This window comes from Oncorhynchus mykiss, chromosome 5 (assembly GCF_013265735.2).
Source record: "Oncorhynchus mykiss isolate Arlee chromosome 5, USDA_OmykA_1.1, whole genome shotgun sequence".
Taxonomy (NCBI): Eukaryota; Metazoa; Chordata; class Actinopteri; order Salmoniformes; family Salmonidae; genus Oncorhynchus; species Oncorhynchus mykiss.
In genome coordinates, this window is record NC_048569.1 from 12,215,042 (window position 1) to 12,239,773 (window position 24,732).

General features: G+C 44.0%; 1 protein-coding gene across 2 annotated transcripts in view; it reads left to right on the plus strand.

Moving 5' to 3' along the window:
* slc12a2 (solute carrier family 12 member 2) overlaps window positions 1–24,732 on the plus strand; it is an 80,475-nt gene that overhangs the window by 34,274 nt on the left and 21,469 nt on the right. For both annotated transcript variants that reach the window (XM_036976792.1, XM_036976793.1), the window contains exons 2-17: window positions 5,337–5,456; window positions 8,107–8,182; window positions 8,599–8,694; window positions 12,536–12,675; window positions 13,649–13,759; window positions 14,018–14,126; window positions 14,460–14,587; window positions 14,787–14,871; window positions 14,950–15,116; window positions 15,379–15,486; window positions 15,727–15,850; window positions 16,081–16,182; window positions 18,447–18,602; window positions 19,934–20,033; window positions 21,859–21,970; window positions 24,195–24,335. In XM_036976792.1, coding sequence (XP_036832687.1) covers window positions 5,337–5,456; window positions 8,107–8,182; window positions 8,599–8,694; window positions 12,536–12,675; window positions 13,649–13,759; window positions 14,018–14,126; window positions 14,460–14,587; window positions 14,787–14,871; window positions 14,950–15,116; window positions 15,379–15,486; window positions 15,727–15,850; window positions 16,081–16,182; window positions 18,447–18,602; window positions 19,934–20,033; window positions 21,859–21,970; window positions 24,195–24,335 — 1,875 coding nt within the window. The remainder of the gene's footprint in view (window positions 1–5,336; window positions 5,457–8,106; window positions 8,183–8,598; window positions 8,695–12,535; window positions 12,676–13,648; window positions 13,760–14,017; window positions 14,127–14,459; window positions 14,588–14,786; window positions 14,872–14,949; window positions 15,117–15,378; window positions 15,487–15,726; window positions 15,851–16,080; window positions 16,183–18,446; window positions 18,603–19,933; window positions 20,034–21,858; window positions 21,971–24,194; window positions 24,336–24,732) is intronic.

Here is a 24,732-nt window from a genome sequence, read left to right on the forward strand (position 1 = left end):
GTACATTGAATATAGTTGCGGAGAGTCTCTGTAATCCTAGATTCAGATCATTCAGGCGAGAAAAAACATCACAATTCCTGACATTTCATCCTAGTAAAAAATCCCTGTCTTAGGATCACCACTTTATTTTAAGAATGTGAAATGTCAGAATAATAGTGATTTTATTTCAGCTTTTTTTCCCTTCACATTCCCAGTGGGTCAGAAGTTTACATACTCTCAGTTAGTATTTGGTAGCATTGCCTTTTTAAATGGTTTGACTTGTGTCAAACATTTCCACAAGTTTCCCACAATAAGTTGGGTGAATTTTGGCCCATTCCTCCTGACTGAGCTGCTGTAACTGAGTCAGGTTTGTAGGCCTCCTTTCACACACACGCCTTTTCTGTTCTGTCCACATATTTTCTATGGGATTGAGGTCAGGGCTTTGTGATGGCCACTCCAATACTTTGACTTTGTTGTCCTTAAGGTATTTTGCCACAACCTTGTGAAGTACACTTGGGGTCATTGTCCATTTGGAAGCCCCATTTGCCACCAAGCTTTAACTTCCTGACTGATGTCTTGAGATGTTGCTTCAATGTATCCACATACTTTTTCTACCTCATGATGCCATCTATTTTGTGAAGTGCACCAGTCCCTCCTGCAGCAAAGCACCCCACAACATGATGCTGCCACCCCCTGCTTCATGGTTGGGATGGTGTTCTCTGGCTTGCAAGCCTCCCCCTTTTTCTCAAAACATAACGATGGTCATTATGGCCAAACAGTTTGTTTCATCAGACCAGAGGACATTTTTCCAAAAGGTACGATCTTGGTCCCCCCCATGTGCAGTTGCAAACCGTAGTCTGCCTTTTTTATGGCGGTTTTGGAGCAGTGTCTTCCTTGCTGAGCGGCCTTTCAGGTTATGTTGATACAGGACTCGTTTTACTGTGGATATAGATAGTTTTTGTACCTGTTTCCTCCAGCATCTTCACAATGTCCTTTGCTGTTGTTCTGGGATTGATTTGCACTTTTCACACCAAAGTACGTTCATCTCTAGGCGACAGAACGCGCCTCCTTCCTGAGCGGTATGATGGCTGTGTGGTCCCATGGTGTTTATACTTGCGTACTATTGTTTGTACAGATGAACGTGGTACCTTCAGGCGTTTTGGAAATTGATCCCAAGGACGAACCAGACTTGTGGAGGTCTACAATTTTTTTTCTGGGGTCTTGGCTGATTTCTTTTTAATTTCCTATGATGTCAAGCAGAGAGGCACTGAGTTTGAAGGTAGGCCTTGAAATACATCCACAGGTACACCTCCAATTGACTCAAATTATATCAATTAGCCTATCAGAATCTTCTAAAGCCATGACATTTTCTGGAATTCTCCAAGCTGTTTAACGGCACAGTCAATTTAGTGTATGTAAACTTCCGACTTCAACTGTACACGAGAGTTCAGGGGCCTTGTTTTAACAAAGTTAACCATTTTCACTGTAGTGTCCAAAACGTCAGGCATTCCCTTGGCATCAAAAGGCTGATGCTGCAGTGTACACACGTGGCGTCGGGAGCAACTGTTACACGCGCGTTACCACTCCACTATGTCTCCCTGTCATGGCTTTTGCACCATCAGTACAGATACCAACATGAGCAGCAGCAGCAGCGAGAAAGTGACGGTTAATGTGATTGGATGTTCATTATTTGACTAGGCTATCTGTATTTGACTTTGGGTTGTTATTTTGCTGAACACCTAGATGGTTTCATTTTATTTTTGGCAGTGAAACGAGGCTACTCAGGCGAGGGGGGGAGAAACTCCACCAAATGTATAGCCCAGTTGGAAAATTATAAATGGACTGTTTGAAAATGTGAATGGGGAAAAAAATATGAATCACATTTTATTTGGCAATCCAAAGCGAGACAAAGCGCGCTTGTTATGAAATAATATTTTTTATTAGTGTTGCACCATTGTTCTTACATAATATAACCATATACATTTTCAGTACCACATGTCTTTGAGTGATGGACTGTGCCATCCCCACGGCCTCCACAATGGATCAGTCCACTCAGACCGGTGAGAATCAGACAGGTGTCCTGTACACCATGATTAAAAATGTTTTTGCTTCTGCTCGACTAAAGAAATCTCGGTCAACTAATAGCCTATCGACCAAACAATCGACCAGTCTACTAAATGGGGTCAGCCCTAATCATATGGGATGAATGTTCACATGAAATGCTCAATTAGGACAGAATTAGCCTATAATGTGCTCGGGGATAAAGTAAGCATCTTTGTAACTAACACTGACCACCTGCTCTACCAATATATCATCATTTGCTATTAATTTAAGGCACCGGGTAATTAACATTAAACACATACTTGTGACTGACAAGGTAATTTTTAGCTCTAAAGACTGTACTCCTGGTCAACATTGTGCTAGTAATCTCTCGGGCTCAGGACGTGAGCATGCCAAAAGTGATTAGAGGACGTGTTCTAGATGTGTGAATTCTTTCCCTGCTTTTAAAACCTCCTGTAGATTGTAGTGACTTGTTTTAGACTCACTAGGCGGAGTAATGCCATACTGCTGTATGTTACACAGTCAAGAATCCCTGATCCCAGTCAGATGAAGACGACTACTGATGTGCATCTTTTTTTCTGAACAGTGGGTTGCTGACATGAGCCTGACATGTCTCAACATGGGTATTCTTTTAAACTGCTGATCCGCTTAAGATATTCCAGACTGACCTAACAGTGGCTGATGTCATGCCTACCTGCTCAACGACTTTCAGAGGATTCCTGTGTCCCAGTCAACTCTCCGAGACGCCCCGAGGGCTGCTGACTAACAAAGAGACAGAGTTAGATGGGATGCATGACTCACTTCCTGAGGCTCTGGGTCTTGCCCCTCACTAGCAGCTAATCTATTGTTGGTCTATCCATGACCTAATACTATTGGTTGTTTTCCAGATCTTCCCTTCCTCCCGTGTTGAGAGCAAATGACAAGAACTTTAGTGTGTCTGCTTTTCATGATTTTCTTCCTTGTGCGCTGGGAATTGGGACTGTCAAATTCGAGTCTCACTGCTATCATAGCTGAGAAGCGCTAGTTTGTTTGAGAAGAGGTTGGTTACTTAGTGGTCTGACCAGACAGACCTATTGAGGAAGTAGTAGAGACCTATTTCAAAATGTTTGAAGCTGTTCATCCCACCCTCCCGATACTTGTCCACACATGGTTCCCACATCCCCCCCCCACCTGGCCCCTGGCAGAGACTCACGGGTCCCCCACTGAGGAGCGTTGACAACCCTAACCTACAATACCGTCCCTTTTTTAATTTCCTAGAATCTCCCATCACCTCCCTCAATAGCCCAGTGTACCTGCCATTGCCAGACCCCAGCGAAGCTGCTGAGTCATTGTTAGGGGACGCAGGCAGGGAGCTCTTGTTGACAGATGGCCTTGGCGAGGCAAAGCTGAGCACCCTTCCCTCTACACAGCCCATCCCCGTCACATGCTGGGGTACATGCCAGAGGCGCCGTGCTCTTTTATAATTTACACACCTATTTCTACATCTATTGTAATGGAGCCACACCTCTGATCAATTTACCTACCCGACATGCTAGAGTAGATGGTGACGTTTCCCCCCATTGGTTTCATCCTTCCATGAACCCGTTTAATCTCCTGTATACACAAAACCCAAATTTAGGATTACGTTTTGTTTGGTGTCAGAGCTTCCCAACAGAATCCTCTTTACCATCAAATAATACACAAACACTTGGTAGGCTATTCTGTTAAGTGGCTGAGTGTAGCACTGCGTTACTTCAGGCATCAGCCGGCGGTTGCTAAGATGAGTGAAAGGGGGGGGGTTGAAGGAGGAGCGCATAATGCTGAGGAAGAGGACAAGAGAACCCCAAGGGAAGGGTGTGAGGAGGAGGAAAAGCTCCACTCTTCACCTTCTCTAGAGACACACTTGTCCTGAGAGCTGTGAGTGACTCATCTACATGAGACCACATCTAGCGTCATCTCATCTATTGATCTTTACATGTAGAAAATAGTGCAAAGTCATTCTGCATTGGTTGATCAGTAGCTATAGTAGCGTACTTTCCAAAACAGTTAAGTGAGTCACTATGCACATGATGGGAAGAATGAAAGGTGAAACAAATGAAATAAATGATCATGCATTGGTGGTGCTTTGTTCTGCAACTCCATAATGCTGCCCAATAAATTTGACCATCTGATAGATAGCATGATGAGTCGGTCTCCTAGTGCCTGGAGCGGGGTGAACATCCCTGTCCTTATCACTGAACACTGAGGGCATTGCCCCTGCTGTATCAGCCAGCCTGTATCTGTTTTGTCATGTAACACGGTCACCCTGCGGACTGGGGCTGTCAATAAACCCAAGGTCATCCATACATTCAATGAACACTCTCCACGTCGTCTCTCATCACCCTCTAATGTGCCCGAAGGGCACAGTGCGACAACTGACTTTGGCGTTGTGGGCCTTGGAATGCCAATCCTAGGTAAATGAAGGACCGTGGACAAGAACAAGCCCTGTATTGTCACGTCGGCCAGACCTCATCTCCAGTTCCTGTGTCAATCTTCCTGAAATGGAGACTGCGGACCCGTGTCTGGCCCTCTCTGGGCCTGAGTGGTGTATTGAACGCTGGCAGAACATCAATACCCATTCGTGCGCGTAGCCGGGTGGACGTTTGCATGCAGTCGATGGTTACTTATTTTTCCACACTGCCAGTGGCGACTGGGTTAATCACTATACATGTGTATATGTTGTTTGGGGTCAACTTTTGGTTCAGTGCCCGTAAAGCAGGAAGTCTAGGCTGATTTAAAAATATATATATATATATTTTTTTTAAAGATCCTTTCTTCAAGCTTCCTCTTTTTCTGGGCCTTATTTCTGCCTTAATAGGTGGGGAGTACCAGGGACGGGATGTTGTAAAGGCCTTTGAATGCGTGGCTTCCTCTCCTGTGCTGTCCCTGGTGAGGGTGGGCTGGGGGGACTGCAGGCTGGGGGTGTCCTGGGCCACTTAGATGGAACAGCATGGGGCGGTGGGCACTGAGAGACCAACCCAGTGAGGCAGCCACCCACTTCACTGCATTGTCTCTGCAGGGATGCTTCCTGTGTTTGACCTTCTCCAGCCAATACAACCACAGATTAATCGGTGTGTGGGAGCTGGGGAGTTTTCTCTGTCGGATAAAGAGCTAAATAAGATCTTGTAGATTGTTCATAGAAATTAATGAACATGGGTGAACAACCGTTTAATTCAGAGATAATAGTATTCAGATGTGTGAACTTGCACATTTACTTTAATAAGGGTCTTTTTCCATTGTCTGCTGACCATAGCCTGTCTGTCTCGTTCTGTTTGCAGGAGCCGTTTGAGGATGGCTTCGCCAACGGGGATGAGCTCACCCCGGCCGAGGAGGCCGCAGCCAAGGAGGCGTCCGAGCCCAAGGGAGCAGTCAAGTTCGGATGGATCAAAGGGGTTCTGGTGAGTAGTCAACCGACTCTCGTCTCTTTGACATCCTGAGAGCGTTGTCCCCCTGGTTACCTTTTTGTTATGTGACACTATCTGTGTGTGTCTGTCTCTCATTTATAGCAGACATTTTCATTCAAAGTGACTTACAGTAATGCTTGGATAAATGTTTTACGCCTGGGTGGTCCCTGGACTTGTACCCACTATCCTGGTGTTGCAAGAGCCAAGCTATAGCAATTGAGCTACAGAGGACCAGTGTGAAATTTCTGCCTCTACAATTGGTACCGCATAAGCACTTCTCTTTTTAGTCCTGACATTGTAGGGAATGCAGTGTCCTCAAGTTATTCTTGAACACAATGTTCAATGGCATAGACCAGGGATAATCTAGATTCAGCCGCGGAACAATGTGTTTGTTGAGCGAATGTTTGCGCGGGGTGGGGGCGGAACATAAATGCTAATCATTTCTAGACTGCAAATTGACCGCAAGAAGCCCCCCCCCCCCCCCCCCCCCCATTCAAAGTACAGAAAATTCCTCCCACAATTAGCCTCTGTAGTATAAAGTTCCCAGGTGGTTACTTAAACTTTATTTGGAATTCAGATCTCAATATGCACATATTATCATTGTACTATAAGAGTCCCGTGGCTGCCTCCCCCTTTTTTTGTGTGTGTGCTTATTTGTATTAGTTCCTATTGCAGTTAAAGAGGAACCTCAACAAGTGGTAGATTACATGAGCATGTCACCAAACAAACTGCGGTGTTTGTCGATCACACTCTACAGAATTCTAGCAAGAATTGCTTTTGCTGATTTAATCCTTCCAGGTCTGTCCAGGCCATAGCATGTTTCTGAGACTAATGCACATGTGTCAAACCCATTCCAAGGAGGGTCAAGTGTTTTTCACTCCTCCCTTGTACTTGGTTTGATAAATTAAGGTCACTAATTAGTAAGGAACTCTCCTCACCATGGTTGTCTAGGGCTTCATTGAAAGGAAAAAAACAAAACCCAGCCAACACTAGGCCCTCCATGGACTTAGTTTGACAGCCCTGCTCTAGTGTGAGCATCTGGCATGGTTGTAGCACAGTGTTTCCCAAACTTGGTCCTCGGAACCCCAAGGGTGCGTTCGTTTTTTTTTGTTGTTGCCCTTGCTCAGCTGATTTCAAATAATTAAAACTAGATGATTAGTTGATTATTTTAATTGGCTTTGTAGTGTTAGGGGAAGAAAAAAAAACATGCACTTCTGTGGTCCCCAGGACCGAGTTTGTGGAAACATTGTTGTAGCTACTTGTCACAGAGTGCATAGTTTTCAAAATGTACAGTGCTTTTTAACTACATCCTCAATTTTCAACTCTACTGGAAGTTTTGTCACAGACTGAGTTAAGAATCAAACGTGTCTACTCTGGTCTTGGCACCTGTGCTCTAGCCAACAGCTTGCAGATACAGTGCGGCTAGGCTCTTGGGGTGGCTAGTCTACATGATGAGTTTGTTATGGATATGATATTTTTATTTGTCAAGCATCGATCATCACGTCTCCGGAGTTAGACCCTCAAGCATCGTTCATCACGTCTCTGGAGTTAGACCCTCAAGCATCGTTCATCACGTCTCTGGAGTTAGACCCTCAAGCATCGATCATCACGTCTCCGGAGTTAGACCCTCGAGCATAGATCATCATGTCTCCGGAGTTAGACCCTCAAGCATCGTTCATCACGTCTCTGGAGTTAGACCCTCAAGCATCGTTCATCACGTCTCCGGAGTTAGACCCTCAAGCATCGTTCATCATGTCTCCGGAGTTAGACCCACGAGCATCAATCATCACATCTCCGGAGTTAGACCCTCAATTATTTATTGGAAAGCAGCATCAAGCTCATCACCATGCACTTTCACCACCCTGTGATGTTCATCATAATGTATTTAATCTGTAGGCTAATGAACTGCATGCTTTCCCGAGCAGTAGTGGGAGGACCACACACCATGTTATTGCATGACTCCAAGTTTACTTGGTCAATGATTTTTATGCACTTTGAAATGGATAAAACTGTGGTAGATATTAATGAATGTTCTTAGAGGTTGACAGTGATTTGAATAGGCTAGTTATTATTACATGTTTTACTTACATCAGCCTTGGCCAGGCTTAGTCGTGCAGCCAACATTTATACACTGATATCAACATTTTAATATCATGTATTTCATTGTTGTCCAAAGTTTTCCAATTTATATCAGGACTTTAATCCCTGTTTGAACCGTTCTTCTGACCTTAAATTGCAAGCTTGGTGCTTGTAGCAATTTTGACTAGACAAGTAGATGCCAAGGCGGAACTGCTACTTTCACTAGGTTTGGAATCTTGCCCTTTAACATTCGGTTCAAATCTTGATTGAATCCTCATCAGAGTCTTTCAAAAGTTACGCCTATCTATCTGGATTTCGCCTATCGGATAGGGTTAAATGCATAGAAATCATTGACATGAATGGTACTCCCGTTCTTTTAATTGTATATCAATGTATTTAATTCTATCCGATAACTTGAAAAGCTGGGCCCAGGTCTTGGACATCTAATCAGTGGATTCCCACCAGCAATGTTTCAAGACCAGGTTATTGGAAACCTCTCTGCTGAGTGAAGTGTTCACGTTGTCACTTGTCATGCGTCCTAACTGCCACCCCTTCCTCTGTGCAGGTGCGCTGCATGTTGAACATTTGGGGCGTGATGCTCTTCATCCGCATGTCATGGATCGTGGGACAGGCGGGAATTGGTAAGACACCCTGGAGTTGAGCTTGGGAGTCTATGTGAATTACTTTTTTATTTTTTATTTTTATAAAAAATAAATAAAAATAGTTTTATTCACACACAACCACCTTCCCGACCATCCCTCCTCCCCTCACCTCTCGACCATTCACCGTCCAGATGTGAAATGTTGCCACACGGCGACATATGCAGTCAACTGTCACGCACCAGCTTGTTTTTCTAGCGGCGCCGCTACTATTCACAGGTCTTCTCAGAATGTGTGAATGTCAGGAGAGGTAGAGCGAGAGAGGGGAAAGCCTCAACAAGCAGATAATTGGCTGCTCATTATTGCAGTTATTTGCCTCTTAGAAGTTTGTAGAAATGTTAATGCTGATATTTTTATTTGTTTTATAAATCAACCATGACCTCCATTTTCTTTCACAGTTCTCTCCTGTGTGATCGTTCTCATGGCAACAGTTGTGACCACCATCACCGGCCTTTCGACCTCAGCGATTGCGACCAACGGCTTTGTACGAGGAGGTATGAACACTTGCATGTTTAAAGTGTGTTTCCAAAGAACCCCCAAGGACTCCCAGTTCTTCCAAGCCTAATCTCTACTATAAGACGAGTTAGTTGCCATGTTCATCCCTCTATGAAACCATAAAACGCATGAGTAAATCAACATGGATCGCTAATGTATCATGAAATGTAGTGTTGTCTGTAGTATCTGTGTAACTGAAGGCTCGTTCTCTGATGGTGTAATAAATCTGACACTCCAGGTATAGTCATTGCAGTGCAGGCAAGTATAACTCAATCTGGCTTCAGGATGCAGTCAGGGTTTCATCCAGGTATAGTCTGGGTGCCCTGGGGTGAGTTGAGCTGGGCTATGTATCTTACCTCAGCTAAATGTCCACCTGAAACAGCTGTGAGGTTTAGCCAGCAGCATACCACCCTGCATCCCACTGCTGGCTTGCTTCTGAAGCTAGGCAGGGTTGGTCCTGGTTGCTCCCTAGATGGGAGACCAGATGCTGCTGGAAGTGGTGTAGGAGGCACTCTTTCCTTTGGTCTAAAAAAATATCCCAATGCCCCAGGGCAGGGATTGGGGACATTGCCCTGTGTAGGGTGCCTTCTTTCGGATGAGACGTTAAACAGGTGTCCTGACTCTGTGGTCACTAAAGATCCCATGGCGCTTATTGTAAGAGTAGGGGTGTTAACCCTGGTGTCCTGGCAAAATTCCCAATCTGTCCCTCATACCATCACGGTCACCTAATCATCCCCAGTTTACAATTGGCTCAATCATCTCCCCTCTCCCCTGTAACTATTCCCCAGGTTGTTGCTGTAAATGAGAATGTGTTCTCAGTCAATTTACCTGGTAAAATAAGGGTCAAATAAATCAAAATAAAGAGCCGAACAACTACGACTAGTGGCGTGCGAGTGTGCCTCTGCATCTTTAGCACATGCTTTAGTCAAGACAACATATAGGTGATTTGGTTAGTATTTGTCCATTTTCATAGCTGGTAATAGTTGTGAAGGGAAGTCCAGAAGTTGTTGTTTTCCTTCAATTTGTTACATCCCTTATCGGAGGTATTTTTTTCCTTCTATGAGGAAGCTGATTTTCTCTCTTTAATTATCAGCTCAAATTTCTCCCCCTCGGAAGTCAAGGACAACTTCACTGTACATTTTCCTTAACATCCAAAACCATTGGGTTTTAATTAACTCCCTCCTTCCCCGGGCCCTAGATATGCCATCGCCTCCACTCTCTAATCTCTTTACCTTGAGGAAGGTCAGGATATTGCAAACAACAGGAGCCTGACTGAGTGCCTTTGCCAGCTTTAATAATGACTTGCCTGATCACTCGCTGATTTCTCTTTCGCTAGAATTCTGATGCAAATCACTTCTCTCGTCCAATCATAACATAGTCCTCCAGTCAAGTTATGCACATCTACCGGAGTGTGTCAGAGCATGCGTCAAATGTAAATAAGTACAGAAACAGTTTTTCTTTTCCAAGCCCACTACATGTGAATTCCTCACTTTGATGAGAAACCATTAACAGAGGATAAAGAAAACGTTGTGTGGCTTTAATTGGGAGTATGGAACGTTCTGGCCCGGTGTTGCCTAGTGTAATCGGAGATCACCAAGCGTTCATCAGTGGGCTGATTGGGAGGTCATGGGAAGGGCACCACACCGTTATTCTGCCTCTCCCACCCCACCTGGCCAATGTTCATCAGCGTAGACCTAATTAATGTCTGTTGCTAATGGCCACAAGTCTTTCTTTGATCATCTCCGGTGACTCAGTAGCTCTTCAGGTGTCGATGGCTGCAGGTGTGTTGTTGCCTTTAATCTTCAAAGCAAACATTTGATAGCTGTTGTTGGTTCTGTCTTGAACAGAGAGCCCTTAGACATAATAATGTTATGGACTCATAACAAAAAACACAAACTCTTTATCAAAAAGCTCAAGGGCATGTTGTTAGAAACCAGGACTATAAGACTGTCATTGTTGCTATTACAGTCCAGACAGTTTAGTGTTTTTACCAGCTCTGTCTGACCTCTGCTCTTCTGAACATTCGACTAGCCACTGGTGCATAGAAATGAGACTCTCGCCAATAGATTAATACTGCAGCTCAATTTATATTCATTCAAGAGAGGGCTCGCCAACAATCTGCTCAGTGCTCAGGTTTGCAATTCTAATTCTACCCTCATCTCTCAAAATAATTGACTGATGAGAGTTGCTCAAGGTGGCATTATGCTGATTTACAGTACTGTTTTGTTCCCTTTTTTTGGCATGTTTGGATAAATTGGGCTGAGGGTTCCCACGCTACCCATAAACTTAACATTGAACTCCTCTCTGGAATCAATTCAAATATGCAACCTGCAGAGCAGTGGCCGGCTCACATGACATTTGCTTAGCCTCCTGCGTTTGGATATGGAATTAGGTGTCCTCTACAGGTGTGATTTTTACCAGCTGGACCTGGCTATCGTTTACTTCCCTCATCCACGGAACTAAAGATGTATTCTCTTAGGACCTCAAAGAGATGTGCCCTGGTTCATTTGGAGTGGAATGAAAGGATGGGGGGGGGGGGGGGGGGGGAACACTGGCCGCACATTGCTCCTAGTTTTCGCAGCATGAGGGGAAATTCAATAGTGTGTTTCTAAATCAGTGGTTCTCCCTCAAGTCACTGAGAGCTGGCAGGGAGGTCTGAAATGGATATTAGGATGCTGTCTCTGTGAGGGCAAGGGAAAACCAAAGATTCCATTTTGTTTAAAATATCCTAGTGAGGAAACTATATCGTAGTAAAGGATATTGGTGTTTTCAGCGGGGTATTCCTCCTGGAGACCGCGTATTCGATTCATTCTCATAAGATTTCACGTCTACCACTGCCCGATTGTCTATGGCATCAGGCAGCTAGGGAGGCTCCATATAGTGGCCGTTTTTGTTTAGAACAGCACAGTAACCATCAGCTCCTCCTCTGAATTGATTTCTTTCGAAGTAGGCTAATCCATTACCCTTGGGTGGAATGCTAAAACCTTTTTTCCCCCTTGGTAATATCTGTAACGTGTTCAAACATGAACGTCCCCCCTGCTGCTACTGCACCTGCTTTAGCAGGGTGAAGTTGGTGCACTGTGATGCAGTGAACTGAGTGTCAAGAGTAGATTGAAATCACATGCCTTTCGTAGGGTTTACTGTAATACTCCTAATCACAGCACCGTGTAGGTTTCTAATCCCATCCAAACTAATCTTTCCAAGTATTCCAGTTATTCCCACATCTCCCTCCAAATGGTCTCTCAATATCAAAATGCCCCTTTCAAAAGGGCAAATCAAAATGTGCTCTCTGGAAAATGGTTTTGCAATTTGACTTTGATGCTCGAGTGTACTTGATTTAAGTGGAACGAAGAGAGCCAGCAAAAAAATCAAGCATGATCCCACATTAATTTCTCTACCTGCTCATGCCCTCAGAGATTAGTTGTTTTGGTTCCTGCCACTCGTGTATGTAGGAGCACCTGAAGTGCTCTCCAAAGCTGTCAGCAGAGACATGGCATAAAGAGAGCTCAACGAGGAACACTACTCAGCCTGTCGCACTACGAACTCATCTGGCAGCAAAATGAATTGACACATTTAATCTCCCATCTTGGAGCTACTCTACCATCTCCACTCTCATTTGAGCTGGTATGTTGGTTTAAGCGTGTCGTTGAGAGGAGTGTGCTGCACTGCAGCGAAGGTTTGACTGATGTAGGAAAATGCAGTAGGCTAGCCTACATATGACAGTTATTTGATTAAACGATTTGTGTTTAACCTTTTTATGAGAGACATTAAATGAAACCCAGTTTTAAATGCTATGTCCATCTGGCCAACTGTCTGTCCATCTTTCTGTCTGTTTGTCAGGAGGGGCGTACTATTTGATATCAAGAAGTTTGGGCCCAGAGTTTGGCGGCTCCATCGGTTTGATCTTCGCCTTTGCCAACGCTGTGGCCGTCGCCATGTACGTGGTGGGCTTTGCCGAAACCGTCGTGGAGCTCCTTGCGGTAAGTCACTGAATCTTTCCCCATGTCGTCATCGACAGTTACGTTTCTTTCAATACTTTCTTTTAGGCATTTTTTAATTGCTTTTTCTCAGAAGGTTTTGCTGATTCATTTAGTCCATGTTGACCGAGCCTACCGTTTGGAACATTGTTTCAACATCTGCAATAAGCCTAATCTAATTGGCCTTTGGTTCTCATGATGTTTTTCAATGTTTTATTCTTGGGCTGTTTGCATGGAGGACTGAAAACCCACGCTATTTTTAAGGGATGGCTCATGCAAAATTCATAATAATGAGTCTTCTCCTTCCGAGGTCTTTCAAGTATTTTAACCAAGGATTGGCGCGGTACAATCATGGCCTATTGGTCACTCCTTAGTCACAGACGAGGGTAGTTGTTTTGCGCGTTGCTGATTGAAGCATGCCATTGGCATTCGAGTTTAATGTTCTCTGTTCATCAGACTTCAATTTGTTTTGTGTTTTAGTAGTGCTCTATAGTAAAATGAGGTCCGATGTTTTGGGCCTTTCTAAAAGTGGTTGCTAAATGTACAGTACCAGTCAAAAGTTTGGACACACCTACTTATTCAAGAGTTTTTCTTTATTTTTACTATTTTCTACATAGTAGAATAATAGTGAAGACATCAAAACTATGAAGTAACACATGGAATCATGTAGTAACCAAAAAAGTGTAAAACAAATAAAAAATATATTTGAAATTCTTCAAAGTAGCCACCCTTTGCCTTGATGACAGCTTTGCACACTCTTGGCATTACTGTATGTTGCATTGTACATTCTATTTTGAGTTAAGTATTAAATTGTAAAGCTGTTGAAAATAACTTTAGCAAAATATTTGCAAGGCTTTTTCAAATGGTCATTATCACAAAGTATCTGAACAGCGGAAAGCCAGGGATGAATTTGAGAGGATTTCTCCTACCTCTTGGCCTGACAGTGAAGTTGATATTCTCCTGTAATTTCTCACAGAGCGTGGACTGCATCATGACTGATGAAATCAATGACATCCGAATCGTCGGAACCATCACAGTCATCCTTCTCCTGGGTATCTCCGTGGCAGGAATGGAATGGGAGGCCAAGGTAAGATAACATACAACTATGTTTGATTGAATAGAGCTCTCAAACTACGACTATCTAGAACTTAAGGTGATATTGAACTACAACTTGTCTCTGATGTTGAGCCTCAAGTTGGTGGAATTCCTTCCAGACTGAGTGAATGCAGACATTGATGTGCGCTGTGCAGTTGGCTAGATTTAATGCATGTGACTAGTGCTAGTTGGAGTTGGGAGGTGTGGTGAAAGTCGAGTTAACCTGTCCATATGTTCATTCTGTCCACAGGCTCAGATTTTCCTGCTGGTTGTTCTGATCACGGCCATCTTTAACTACTTTATTGGCTCCTTCATCCCCCTCCAGTCCAAGGAGTCGCAGGGCTTCTTCGGCTACGACAGTACGACGCCTTTGGTTCTTCCTTTACACAACACAAACTGACATGACTGTCAAACAAAATAGAAGACTGTCAAAGACCATTAGATTGACACTCTAGCGGCGGTTGGATTGTGGACCTATAATGATTCTGAAGTCATGAGCACTGGCTAAAATTGTGCCAGAGATGTTTTTGCTGAAATCACAAAATCAAACCAATTAGATTATTTGAAATTGACTTTGCGGCCTGATTCCCAGCTCTGAGATTGAGTCTGACTGTCCTAACATACACACTGCTTGCTTTGTCAGCATTCTCAGTTTTGCTTAACCCCCCCCCCCTCTCACCCCTCGCTCTAAGGTGGGATTATGATGGAGAACATGGGTCCGGACTTCCGGGGCACAGAATCGTTTTTCTCAGTCTTTGCCATATTCTTCCCTGCAGCCACTGGCATTCTGGCCGGTGCCAACATCTCAGGAGACCTTTCTGTAAGACCCCCACGTCATTTAAAAAGACATCACAAACAAGCAAAAGACTAACCTCAATTCATATACAGTCAATGGAACTCCTATATTGTCTTGATTTAAACGCTGTGTGTGTGTGTGTGTGTGTGTGTGTGTGTGTGTGTGTGTGTGTGACTTGATATGAAATCTATGTTGGAGACTAAGCATTTATTTATATACACAGGACCCACAACTGGCCATCCCAAGAGGAACACTCTTGGCCATTCTTATCACCGGTATTGTCTACCTGGGTGTTGCAATTTCTACTGGTATGTGGTATTCGCCCCTAACAAGACCAAATAAATATAACAAAGACAAAGTTTGACATTTTGTATTTTTCATTAAAGGCTCATGCATCGTGAGAGACGCAACAGGAAACGACAATGACACTCGCAGCGCACAGATCATGGCTAACTGCACCGACGCCGCCTGCAAGTTCGGCTACGACTTCTCCTCCTGCAAGAGTGACGACGGCCTGTACAACTGCAGATATGGACTCCAGAACGACTTCCAGGTATGTCTGTGTGCCGTTTCCCACCTAGAACGCTAGCCATTTTGTAGCAATATCACAGTTGAGTAGTGTTTAGAGTTTTTTACTCTGAGAATGAGAACCTAAGGACACTATGGAAGCTTAACCAAGTTTAATTATTCCCAGAGGGCCAATACAGCTGCATTCAGACAAAACATGTTTCCACCACAACTATATAAACTCCAATTTAGGCACTCCTCCTTCTCTCCAATCCTTACATCTAACCTTTTACATGCTTTTTCTTCAGGTCATGAGCATCGTGTCTGGTTTCGGACCCATCATCACCGCTGGGATCTTCTCCGCCACTCTGTCCTCTGCCCTGGCGTCTCTGGTCAGCGCCCCCAAAGTATTCCAGGTGAGTCCCTAGACTACCCTCCCCAGATACCACTTCCCTCCTCTGTCCCTGCTAGTCAGTTTATGCTTATACCATCCATACTGTATGAAATACTAACATTGTCATGTTAGTTACGGTCCCATAGACACAGATAAAAGGCAAGATTGTGATCTCGTATCCCAATGTTCCTTCGTCATCTAGGGTCCTATCCGCTGATTAGTATAGCAGTGTCCAATTCCAATGATTTTGTTCCCTCTCCAGGCTTTATGCAAAGACAACATCTACCCTGGCCTGGAGATGTTTGCCAAGGGCTACGGCAAGAACAACGAGCCCCTCCGCGGCTACATTCTCACGTTTTGCATCGCTCTAGCCTTCATCCTTATTGGTACGTAGTACGCTATCCAGGTTTCTGCATCGAATGACAACACTGTTATTCACAATACGAAATTCTGTAGTGTGTCAGGAATGTGTCTGTAGTGTGACATTCAGTAGTATAGTTCTGTCCTGTTTGGGACAGCCAATTACCTAAAGAGCACAATTGAATGTCTATGGACAGTTGCCAATGAACATATACAAAGTGTTAATCTAAACAGCCATGTTTTTGTTTCATTTTAGCCCAGTTGAACGTTATCGCTCCCATCATCTCTAACTTCTTCCTGGCCTCCTATGCTCTCATCAACTTCTCTGTGTTCCACGCCTCTCTGGCCAACTCGCCAGGTAAGGCCTCTCTGGCCCACTCGCCAGGTAAGGCCTCTCTGGCCCACTCGCCAGGTAAGGCCTCTCTGGCCCACTCGCCAGGTAAGGCCTCTCTGGCCCACTCGCCAGGGAAGGCCTCTCTGGCCCACTCACCAGGTAAGGCCTCTCTGGCCCACTCGCCAGGTAAGGCCTCTCTGGCCAGGTAAGGCCTCTCTGGCCCACTCGCCAGGTAAGGCCTCATTTCCTGAGGAAAAGTTATATATGCAGGAAGACCGGAAGTTTAATACGACAAAAAAACTGCCACAAAGGTCCTGACTATAGCCACAAATACAAATATGGTACATTGCTGAAGAAACCTCCTAGATTTGCTAGTTAAAGGGGCAATCTGCAGTTTTTGGACAGCTTTTTACCGAAACGGGTGGGAAGAACGCTTTAAACATTTCAACTGCTGATTTCCTCTTTAAGAATAAAGTCATGAGTCTTAACTTAAGTCATTGGTCACAAGTCCTTCTGGCTTAAATACTTGATTTAATAGGAAATGATAGGACTTCCACACTAATTACTTCCAGTACAAGGCATACAATAGTCTTCCCTTTAAACCACTTCAATGCAGTCATGCAATGGTGGCTCAAGTTGTCGTTCCATTTACTGTAGAGGCTAGCCACATGGCGAAGACATCATACCCAGTGGAGTGTTTTTTTTGTTGTTGTTGTTATGTTACTCTTGACATTGTGGAGGGAGATGGGGCAGTCCTAACTCTGATTCTCAGTGAATAGGACTTGTTTAATATGCATGGCACCAGTGGTATGTGTTGCATAGAGTCTTATCAATCTGGCATTCCCAAATAACTCCGGCATGTCATTACTTAAGCTATCTGAACATTTTCATATCCGGCGAGTTGTTTTATTAAATAACAGCTACTGTGATCTTTATCTTAGGAAAGTAGTTTGGAATAAATGGGAATGTCTCAATTACTCATAATACACAAGCAATATTATGCAATTGATACTGTACTTGGCTGAAAACAATACTGCTGAAAAGCAGCTTGCTGCTCTTTATTATTCAATGTAACACATTCTCTATTTTGGATTTGACCCTGGAGGTTTGACAGACACAAATCAGAGGATGGGGTTTAGTACTGAAGCTAGCTTGGGCATAATGGGACAGTGTCATTAATTAATTATCACTCGGTTGATCAAAGATGGAAGCTGTCCACTCAGTTTCAACTGTCAGTCTAACGGTGTCAAGAAATCAAGATCTCTGCTTAGATTGACTTTTTTTTGTTTTTTTTAATGCCTAGTCGAAATCATGGAAGATGGAAGAAACAGATTAACCATTTTCAATGTGATATTTTTAACCTGTTGTATCGTTCAGCAGTCGTTGTATAAAGTGACGTTTGTTTTTCCCTTAATACCAAAAAACCCTAGGAGAACAGAAGGTAGAGTTGATATCTAATTCTGACATTGTCCGCACAGACCATTCAATTACACAGACTTAAAGGGAACATGACTCACCAAAGGCAAGGCCATAGACACTTGGCTTCTCACCTCTGGAAACTCTCAAACTGGCAATGTCTAACGCCTTCTTTTCTGGCTCTAGCCCATTGTCTCTCTCCCATGACTGTGTGTAAAAACAGTAATGTGGCAGAGAATGACGTCACAAACAATGTACCCTTTAGGTCCTGTGTTTTTTTTTGTAGTTCTTGTCATTGTGTAACCGTGCACACAGTCAAACTGTGCCCCATTGTTCCAGTTTACTAAACTCCCACTGGTCTAGTGTCTCTAGTACCCAATAAATGGGTATCCAGTAGCTGTGGATGTAACATTCTCTTACAATGTTCTAACTAGTTGCTAACTCTGATTTTTAACTCCATTTTTAATCCAAGTGCATATCCATGCTCTTATTCATTCAGTGACATTGCCATATTAAGCCGCCTCCCATTGTTTTTTTTAATGATTCAGTAATTTCACTAAAACCATGTATGTGATAACGTAATGCAAGTCGTAAATTAACAAGAGCTTTCAGCTATGGTAAGCGGCTCGCCATAGAGTCACTGGTTCTTCATAGACATGAGGGGCAGATTTGATCTAACCTTTTGGATTCTACCTCTGTTCAAGTTCACATTTTCTTCCTTAAATTTGGTTATATAACCCATTCCAGCCCCTCTGTCTTTTACAAGAAGGACAAATGTCATATGCTGTCACCCCTTGGTATGGCTGGCCCCCCAAATGCATGTTATGAGGGTTCTTCTAAGGGAGTCCACCTAACGTTTCGCTGAACCATAGGATGGCGCCCCAGCTTCAAGTACTACAACATGTGGGTGTCCCTGGCCGGAGCCGTGCTGTGCTGCGTGGTCATGTTCGTCATCAACTGGTGGGCAGCCTTGATGACCAACGTCATTGTCATGGGCCTCTACATCTACGTGAGCTACAAGAAGCCCGGTGAGTGACTTGTCAACAGGCCAAGTCGGCCATCTTGGATTGCCTCAACATCGACTAGTGTTATTTTGCCAAGATAGGTGCTCATTGTGAAACTTGATGTGGATTATGGTTATCCTGGATTATCGGTTATTTTACTTTACAAGTTATAGCAGAATCTTTTCATAAATTAGCCTACAAAAAAAACATTTCCCAAAAGAGGTCCTATTGAAGGTCAATCGATGAAAATTACGCTTTCACCACTTAACGTAAATAATTGCCTAGTTCTTTTGATTCCACTGAAATGTCAGCCTCTGTCAGCCACATTAGCACAGTGCACTGGAAGTCTGTCCCTTGATGCCCAAAGATGCTTTGAACACAGAATGTGAATCAGGTCCCAGTATTGATATTTCAAGTTATTTTATTGCTGATGCACATATGTATTTTGGTGAAGTGGTAAGCATTTGCATCACAATGAGGTGTTTGTTATGCACCCTCTGCTGCAGTGCAGCCCAGGCCAACACGGTTTAAATGTATTTATAGCAAAACGCAGGGTTGTGGAAACTGTCTGAATTCAACTGAAGTGAACTGGCTTTTCACAATATGATATTGCATTAAGAGTGGCTTGTGGCTCCATTTGCAGGTTAGAACATATTTTCACAAACATTTTAGTGGGAAACTTTGATTGTCTGTTAATTAGCATATGGATTTCTGAACAACTTTTTGTTCCTTCTATGACGTTATCTAGTACATGAAGAGACTTTCCCTCCGGTGTTTCTATGGTGATTTGCCAAAGGGCTGGCTCGTTCTGTTAAGCTACCCGCCCACGCAAGGCAGTGTGACATTAAATGGGGGCCTTTTTGAAATGTCTAGAGGTGGGAGGGTGCAGCAGGTGGGGGACCAGCTACATGCTGTTACATGCCCTCGCCTGTGTTGGTGCTCAGCCTCTCTGGCCTGGCTGTGGAGGTCCCCACAGGGGTCAGATGGCTATCTGGGTCCCCAGATGATAGGAAGGCCCCATATGGGACCTCTGGGTAAACACACCTGACCTGCGCTAGAAACCCCAACAGAGCACCAGACACCAATATAGACATCTACAGAGAGGCTTTGTATGAACCCACAAATACACACATGGCTTCACACACTCAATTTGACACGCATCTCTAATACACAAATGCTCTCCATCACAGATTTACACACACACTCACACGGTGAGTCACAGCTCTACACACACGTACACAGCATCCCTACTGAGTCCCACACTGCATGGAAGTTGCTCCAGTGGCCTGACCGTCTTAATGGCCACCCATACAGGGTCCTGACTCCAGAATGTGACTGTTTGTCCTGTCTTCCAGATGTGAACTGGGGCTCTTCCACTCAGGCTCTGACATACCACCAGGCCCTGACCCACAGTCTGCATCTCAGCAGTGTTGAGGACCACATCAAGAACTTCAGGTACTGTACAGAACCCACTCCCATATACACACACTTTCACTTCTTAGACCAACGGAAAAGTAAGTCTCGTCTTCAAAATGCGCTCGTCCGTATTTATCTAACCTTTATTTAACTAGGCAAGTCAGTTAAGAACTTATTTACAATGACGGTCTAACCTGGCCAAACATGGACAACGCTGGGCCAATTGTGCGCCGCCATATGGGACTCCCAATCACGGCCTGATGTGATACAGCCTGGATTCGAACCAGGGACTGCAGTGACACCTGTTGTACTGAGATGCAGTGTCTTAGACCGTTGCTTCACTCGTGAGCCCAAAAGGCTAGGTTCTTTAAGTCACTAAACCACCTAATTTTCACCACCAGCGTCCGTCCCGGTGTTTAAATTTCATTATGTTACTTGTTAAATATTTACTGGGTAAAATGTATCGTATTCAGGAAATCTCTATCATTCACATTGTCATAAAGGCTGTTGCCCTGTTAGTTCTAAAAGTATCTGATTGGCAAATTTGATTAACGACGACTCCTTCACTTAATTACCGTTCGATGCTGCTCGGCGAGTCGTCCCTAACGCATGCTCACTGTGTCTTATAGATCAGATAAGGCTGCAGTAGGCTCAGGCTGCAGTAGGCTCAGGCTGCAGACGGGGTAGCGGGGGAGGAAACTGCTGTTTGTCGAGTCAGGCTGCAGCCAGAGCCCTCTCTTGGTCTCGGCACGGCCTCTCCCCTGGAGAGGGTTGTGTAACTGCACACCTGGGACAACAATGGCATATGATTGGCATCCTTCACACTCCCTCGCCTCAGGACAAAGGAGCTAAACTAAACCATCTATTTTCAGGACAAAGGAGCTAGACTAAACCATCTATTCTCTGAAACCTAGCATCGGTCATTATCAGGCCACGGTAGAGAGCATGGGGATTAGGATATTGGTATAGAACTGCGTTTCTCAACTATGGTCTACTGTGCAGTGGCCTCTGTTAGAATGATTCCACGTTTATTGAGCCTTTTTATCTAGCTAACTAGATGTGTGATGCTTTAGTACTATCATTCTAGTGATGCTTGATTAAACTTACCTGGAGTTGGGTGGGTCAGTGGGTCTCGTTCAGAAACTGATATAGGAAAAGTGCTTCAGTAGAGCTAAACCAGATGAATTTTAAGAAAACGATGCAATCGTTGTGTCAACGTTGTCCGAGCCACAACACAACAACCTTGTGCTTTATTGTTCAATCGCTCTCACATGGACTGTAGGAGGCGCTATTGACGCTGTTCGGACTGCCCCGTTTGTCCTGGAAGTGTTCCAATGGATTGGGGAGGACATTGTCGTCAGCAATCAAACATGTTACTCCTGGCCTTTTCTCCCCCCTTCCTGGCTCCCCTAATCCCATGTGCTTAACATATTTGCTTTGATGTGCGCTACTCTGGAGCTCTCGGTCTGTTTTCATTCCTCATCGAGGATATGACGACGTCTTTTCTTAAGGTCATGAGAAGACACGGTGTGAGATGACGCATTAAGTACTATGTGCATGTGACCTAGCAACAAACAAAAAACCGTCAAAAGGGTTACGGCAGCGGTGGCTGTTGGTCAACCCACCTAGAGAGCTACTGGCTGCTTGCTTTTGTCTCGGCGCTGCTCTAGCACGCCTGATCCGCTGCTCCTCAAAACATGTAGAATCAGTGTTGGAGCAAAGGCTTGGAACCAAAAGCCAGTTGCTCTCCGGAGGGACGATTTACTACTCCTGGGTTAGGTCTTTGTGTTAATTTGTGCACCACTTACTGTTAGCATGGATGTTAACTAAATGCTAACTCCGTTTTGATCTTGTTTTATAACAGACCTCAGTGCTTAGTGATGACGGGCTACCCCAACTCGCGTCCGGCTCTGCTCCACCTGGTCCACGCTTTCACCAAGAATGTGGGCCTGATGATCTGCGGCCATGTTCGCACGGTGAGTAACTAGAGACGTCGCCCAACCGGAGGCCATTTTGGCTCCATCCCATAACTGTACCATGGCACAGTGTGGGCTCCATTTCATAGTTTTTCACTTGTTTCATAGGGTCCATTGAGCCATAGATGAACATTGAGCCATAGATGAACAATCTCAATGCAATGTCATAATTACTTCTTGTTGACTGCAGGTGACTAAGTGCTGTATTAACTCCCATGAAGACCATTAGAACCGATTTACAGGAAACCGAACACAGTGGCTCCTGTGTTGTTCTGGACTCCTGTGTTGCGCTTATTAGTCCCCTGTTCACTTTTAAAATCCACATTTCCTGTTGAGTGAGTCATTGCTCCCATTTAGTTTTTTTGTATTTGTATTTTTTAGCTACTTTTTAAATCGAAATCCCTCACCTGGGGGCAATAAAATGAGCGATCCAATAAGACAGTGTGACGACTAGGCTGATGTAATCGTCCCTGTGCCCACAATGTGAAAAGGCACTTTACTGACGCTCTACTGTCTATAGCAGCGAAAAGTCTCTGGCCTTAATCAATTTGCCTCCACCAGAGTGTCAGTGGAGTGTGCCAAATTTGACTGGCGCGAGATTCCCAGAGGCTGGAGCGTCAGCCTTATTGGCCACTCCAACTTCTCTCCAGTAGCGCCCACTTCACGAGCTCAGAGCATGCCTGGCCCAGCATGCATTTGTTTACTTGTGCTGCTATAGCTACTTTAGCTACTGTCATGGAGTTTGCAAAATATTTTCATAAAGAAACTGATAAAACACACAGGTGCTAAATCAAGGTGTCTTACAAAGATGAGGAGGAACAATAGCAGGAGAAGGAGTGTGGTGATGTAGTGTCCACAACTAAGGAATCATTGTAGAATCTGAAAAGACCCTTATCCTGAAAGCATGATGGTGTACTGGGTGCACATGCTAACAGAGAGGAACGAGGTGGGTAGCTAGCTAAGAGTGTCATTGTAGAAAAGTACTTATAAACAAAAAAATCGTCTCTCTTAAGTTGTGTTCATTTTTCGTTATATTATCTATACGGTAGGCCATAATTGATGTTGGTTCAATAGGGCTTGCATATTCCCAGTTTCAAGGAACTTTACGTTTTGAACTTTTAGGCCTACCTATAGAGAGAAAAAATAAAGAAAACAACTATACATCTCTGCCCAGCCTGGCAACAGTGGCACAAAGGGTGTTCAGCATTCCCAGTAGCTCTGAAAGTAGGGGAGAGGATATTCTCTGCTGCCGGCCTGCTCTCCGGGCACGAGCCTGAAGCCACAGACTGGCCAAACTGGTGTTTCTAAAAATATATTCAGACCTAGCCTAATAAGGCATTTTTAGATTAATTTGTATTTAATTCTAAGTAAGTCATAGCATATATGCGCAATTTATAGACTAATGATTTAATACAACGAAATGTTGTTTAAAATCCTGATTGCTTTATGTCCCTACCAGCCTAGTGTCGCACTTGAAAATGCTTCACAATGTATTTCTTTGTAGGCTATAGCCTTGATATAATATAGCCTAAATAATTCATTTTCGTTCCTTATGCTCCCTGTCTGGCTCCTGACCTATTTACAGTGTTTATATGCTGTTTAATATGACATTCACCTTTTTATGTTTATTAAAATACTTTTAATTCAAATCATGTGGTTTGGTTTCAATACTTCAAAACCAAATGGTAGATCCAGGTAGTTACAAAAATAATGTTGGTTAAATTGTGATTTTAGAGGGGCATTTATTTTTTTTTTTTTTGCGCGAGGAGCGTTTTTTTAGCTTAGCGGTTGGAAAAAATGTGGCGTGCCGCTCCATGAGCGGGATATCTCTCCAAGTCCACTGGGCGTACTGCGGAATATAGTGCCCTCTCTTTGTCTTGCTTGCTTACTCTCTCTCACACACACCCTCACTCTCTCTATTGCAAAAAAAGAGCAAGTACAACGACACAAGCCAATGCATTTTCTGGCTTAGGGCTGCTTCTTATGCTGAAGCCCCTCTTTAGATATAAGCAAGACTCCATGGATAGTCCTTTTAAGAGTGGTTGTTTGAATTAGTGCTTTTTTCGGGACAACTTGAGAACCTTTTCTAACGGTAATTGGTACCGTAAATATATCCAGCTGTGATTTGACTGCAAGGTGGAACTAGTTCTGTTTTGTTAAAGAGTTACTAAATACTACACTTAGCCTTTAGCGTGACTCTATTTTCTTTGTGTTGTGTTCACAGGGTTCCAGAAGGCCCAACTTCAAAGAACTGTCCAATGACCAGACACGTTACCAGCGCTGGCTGATGAAGAACGAGACCAAGGCATTCTACACACCCGTGTTCGCTGAGGACATTCGGGAGGGCACCCAGTATCTGCTACAGGTGAGAACAGACAAACGTTACAATAATTGGCAGTGTACCAAGCCATAGAAGTTAAGTGGGCTGTAATTTTAAGTACATCAATTGTGAGAAGTTATTTTAGTTCTATTTGAATTAAAGGTATTTTTATCATCAATTTGACACGAGGTCCAACCGGAACAGAGAGGTGTGGGTGGTTAACTGCCTTGCTCAAGGGCAGAATGACAGATTTTTCACCTTGTTGGTTTGGGGATTCAAACGGGCAACCTTTCAGTTACTGGCCCAGCGCTCTAACCACTAGGCCACCTGCTACCCTACTCTAGTTGCCCTTGAAACACAAGCCTTTGACCTTAAACAAAGTTGTCATTATTTATCCTAAAGTTCAAGTACATTCAATCAAAGTGCATGAAAATGTATTGAA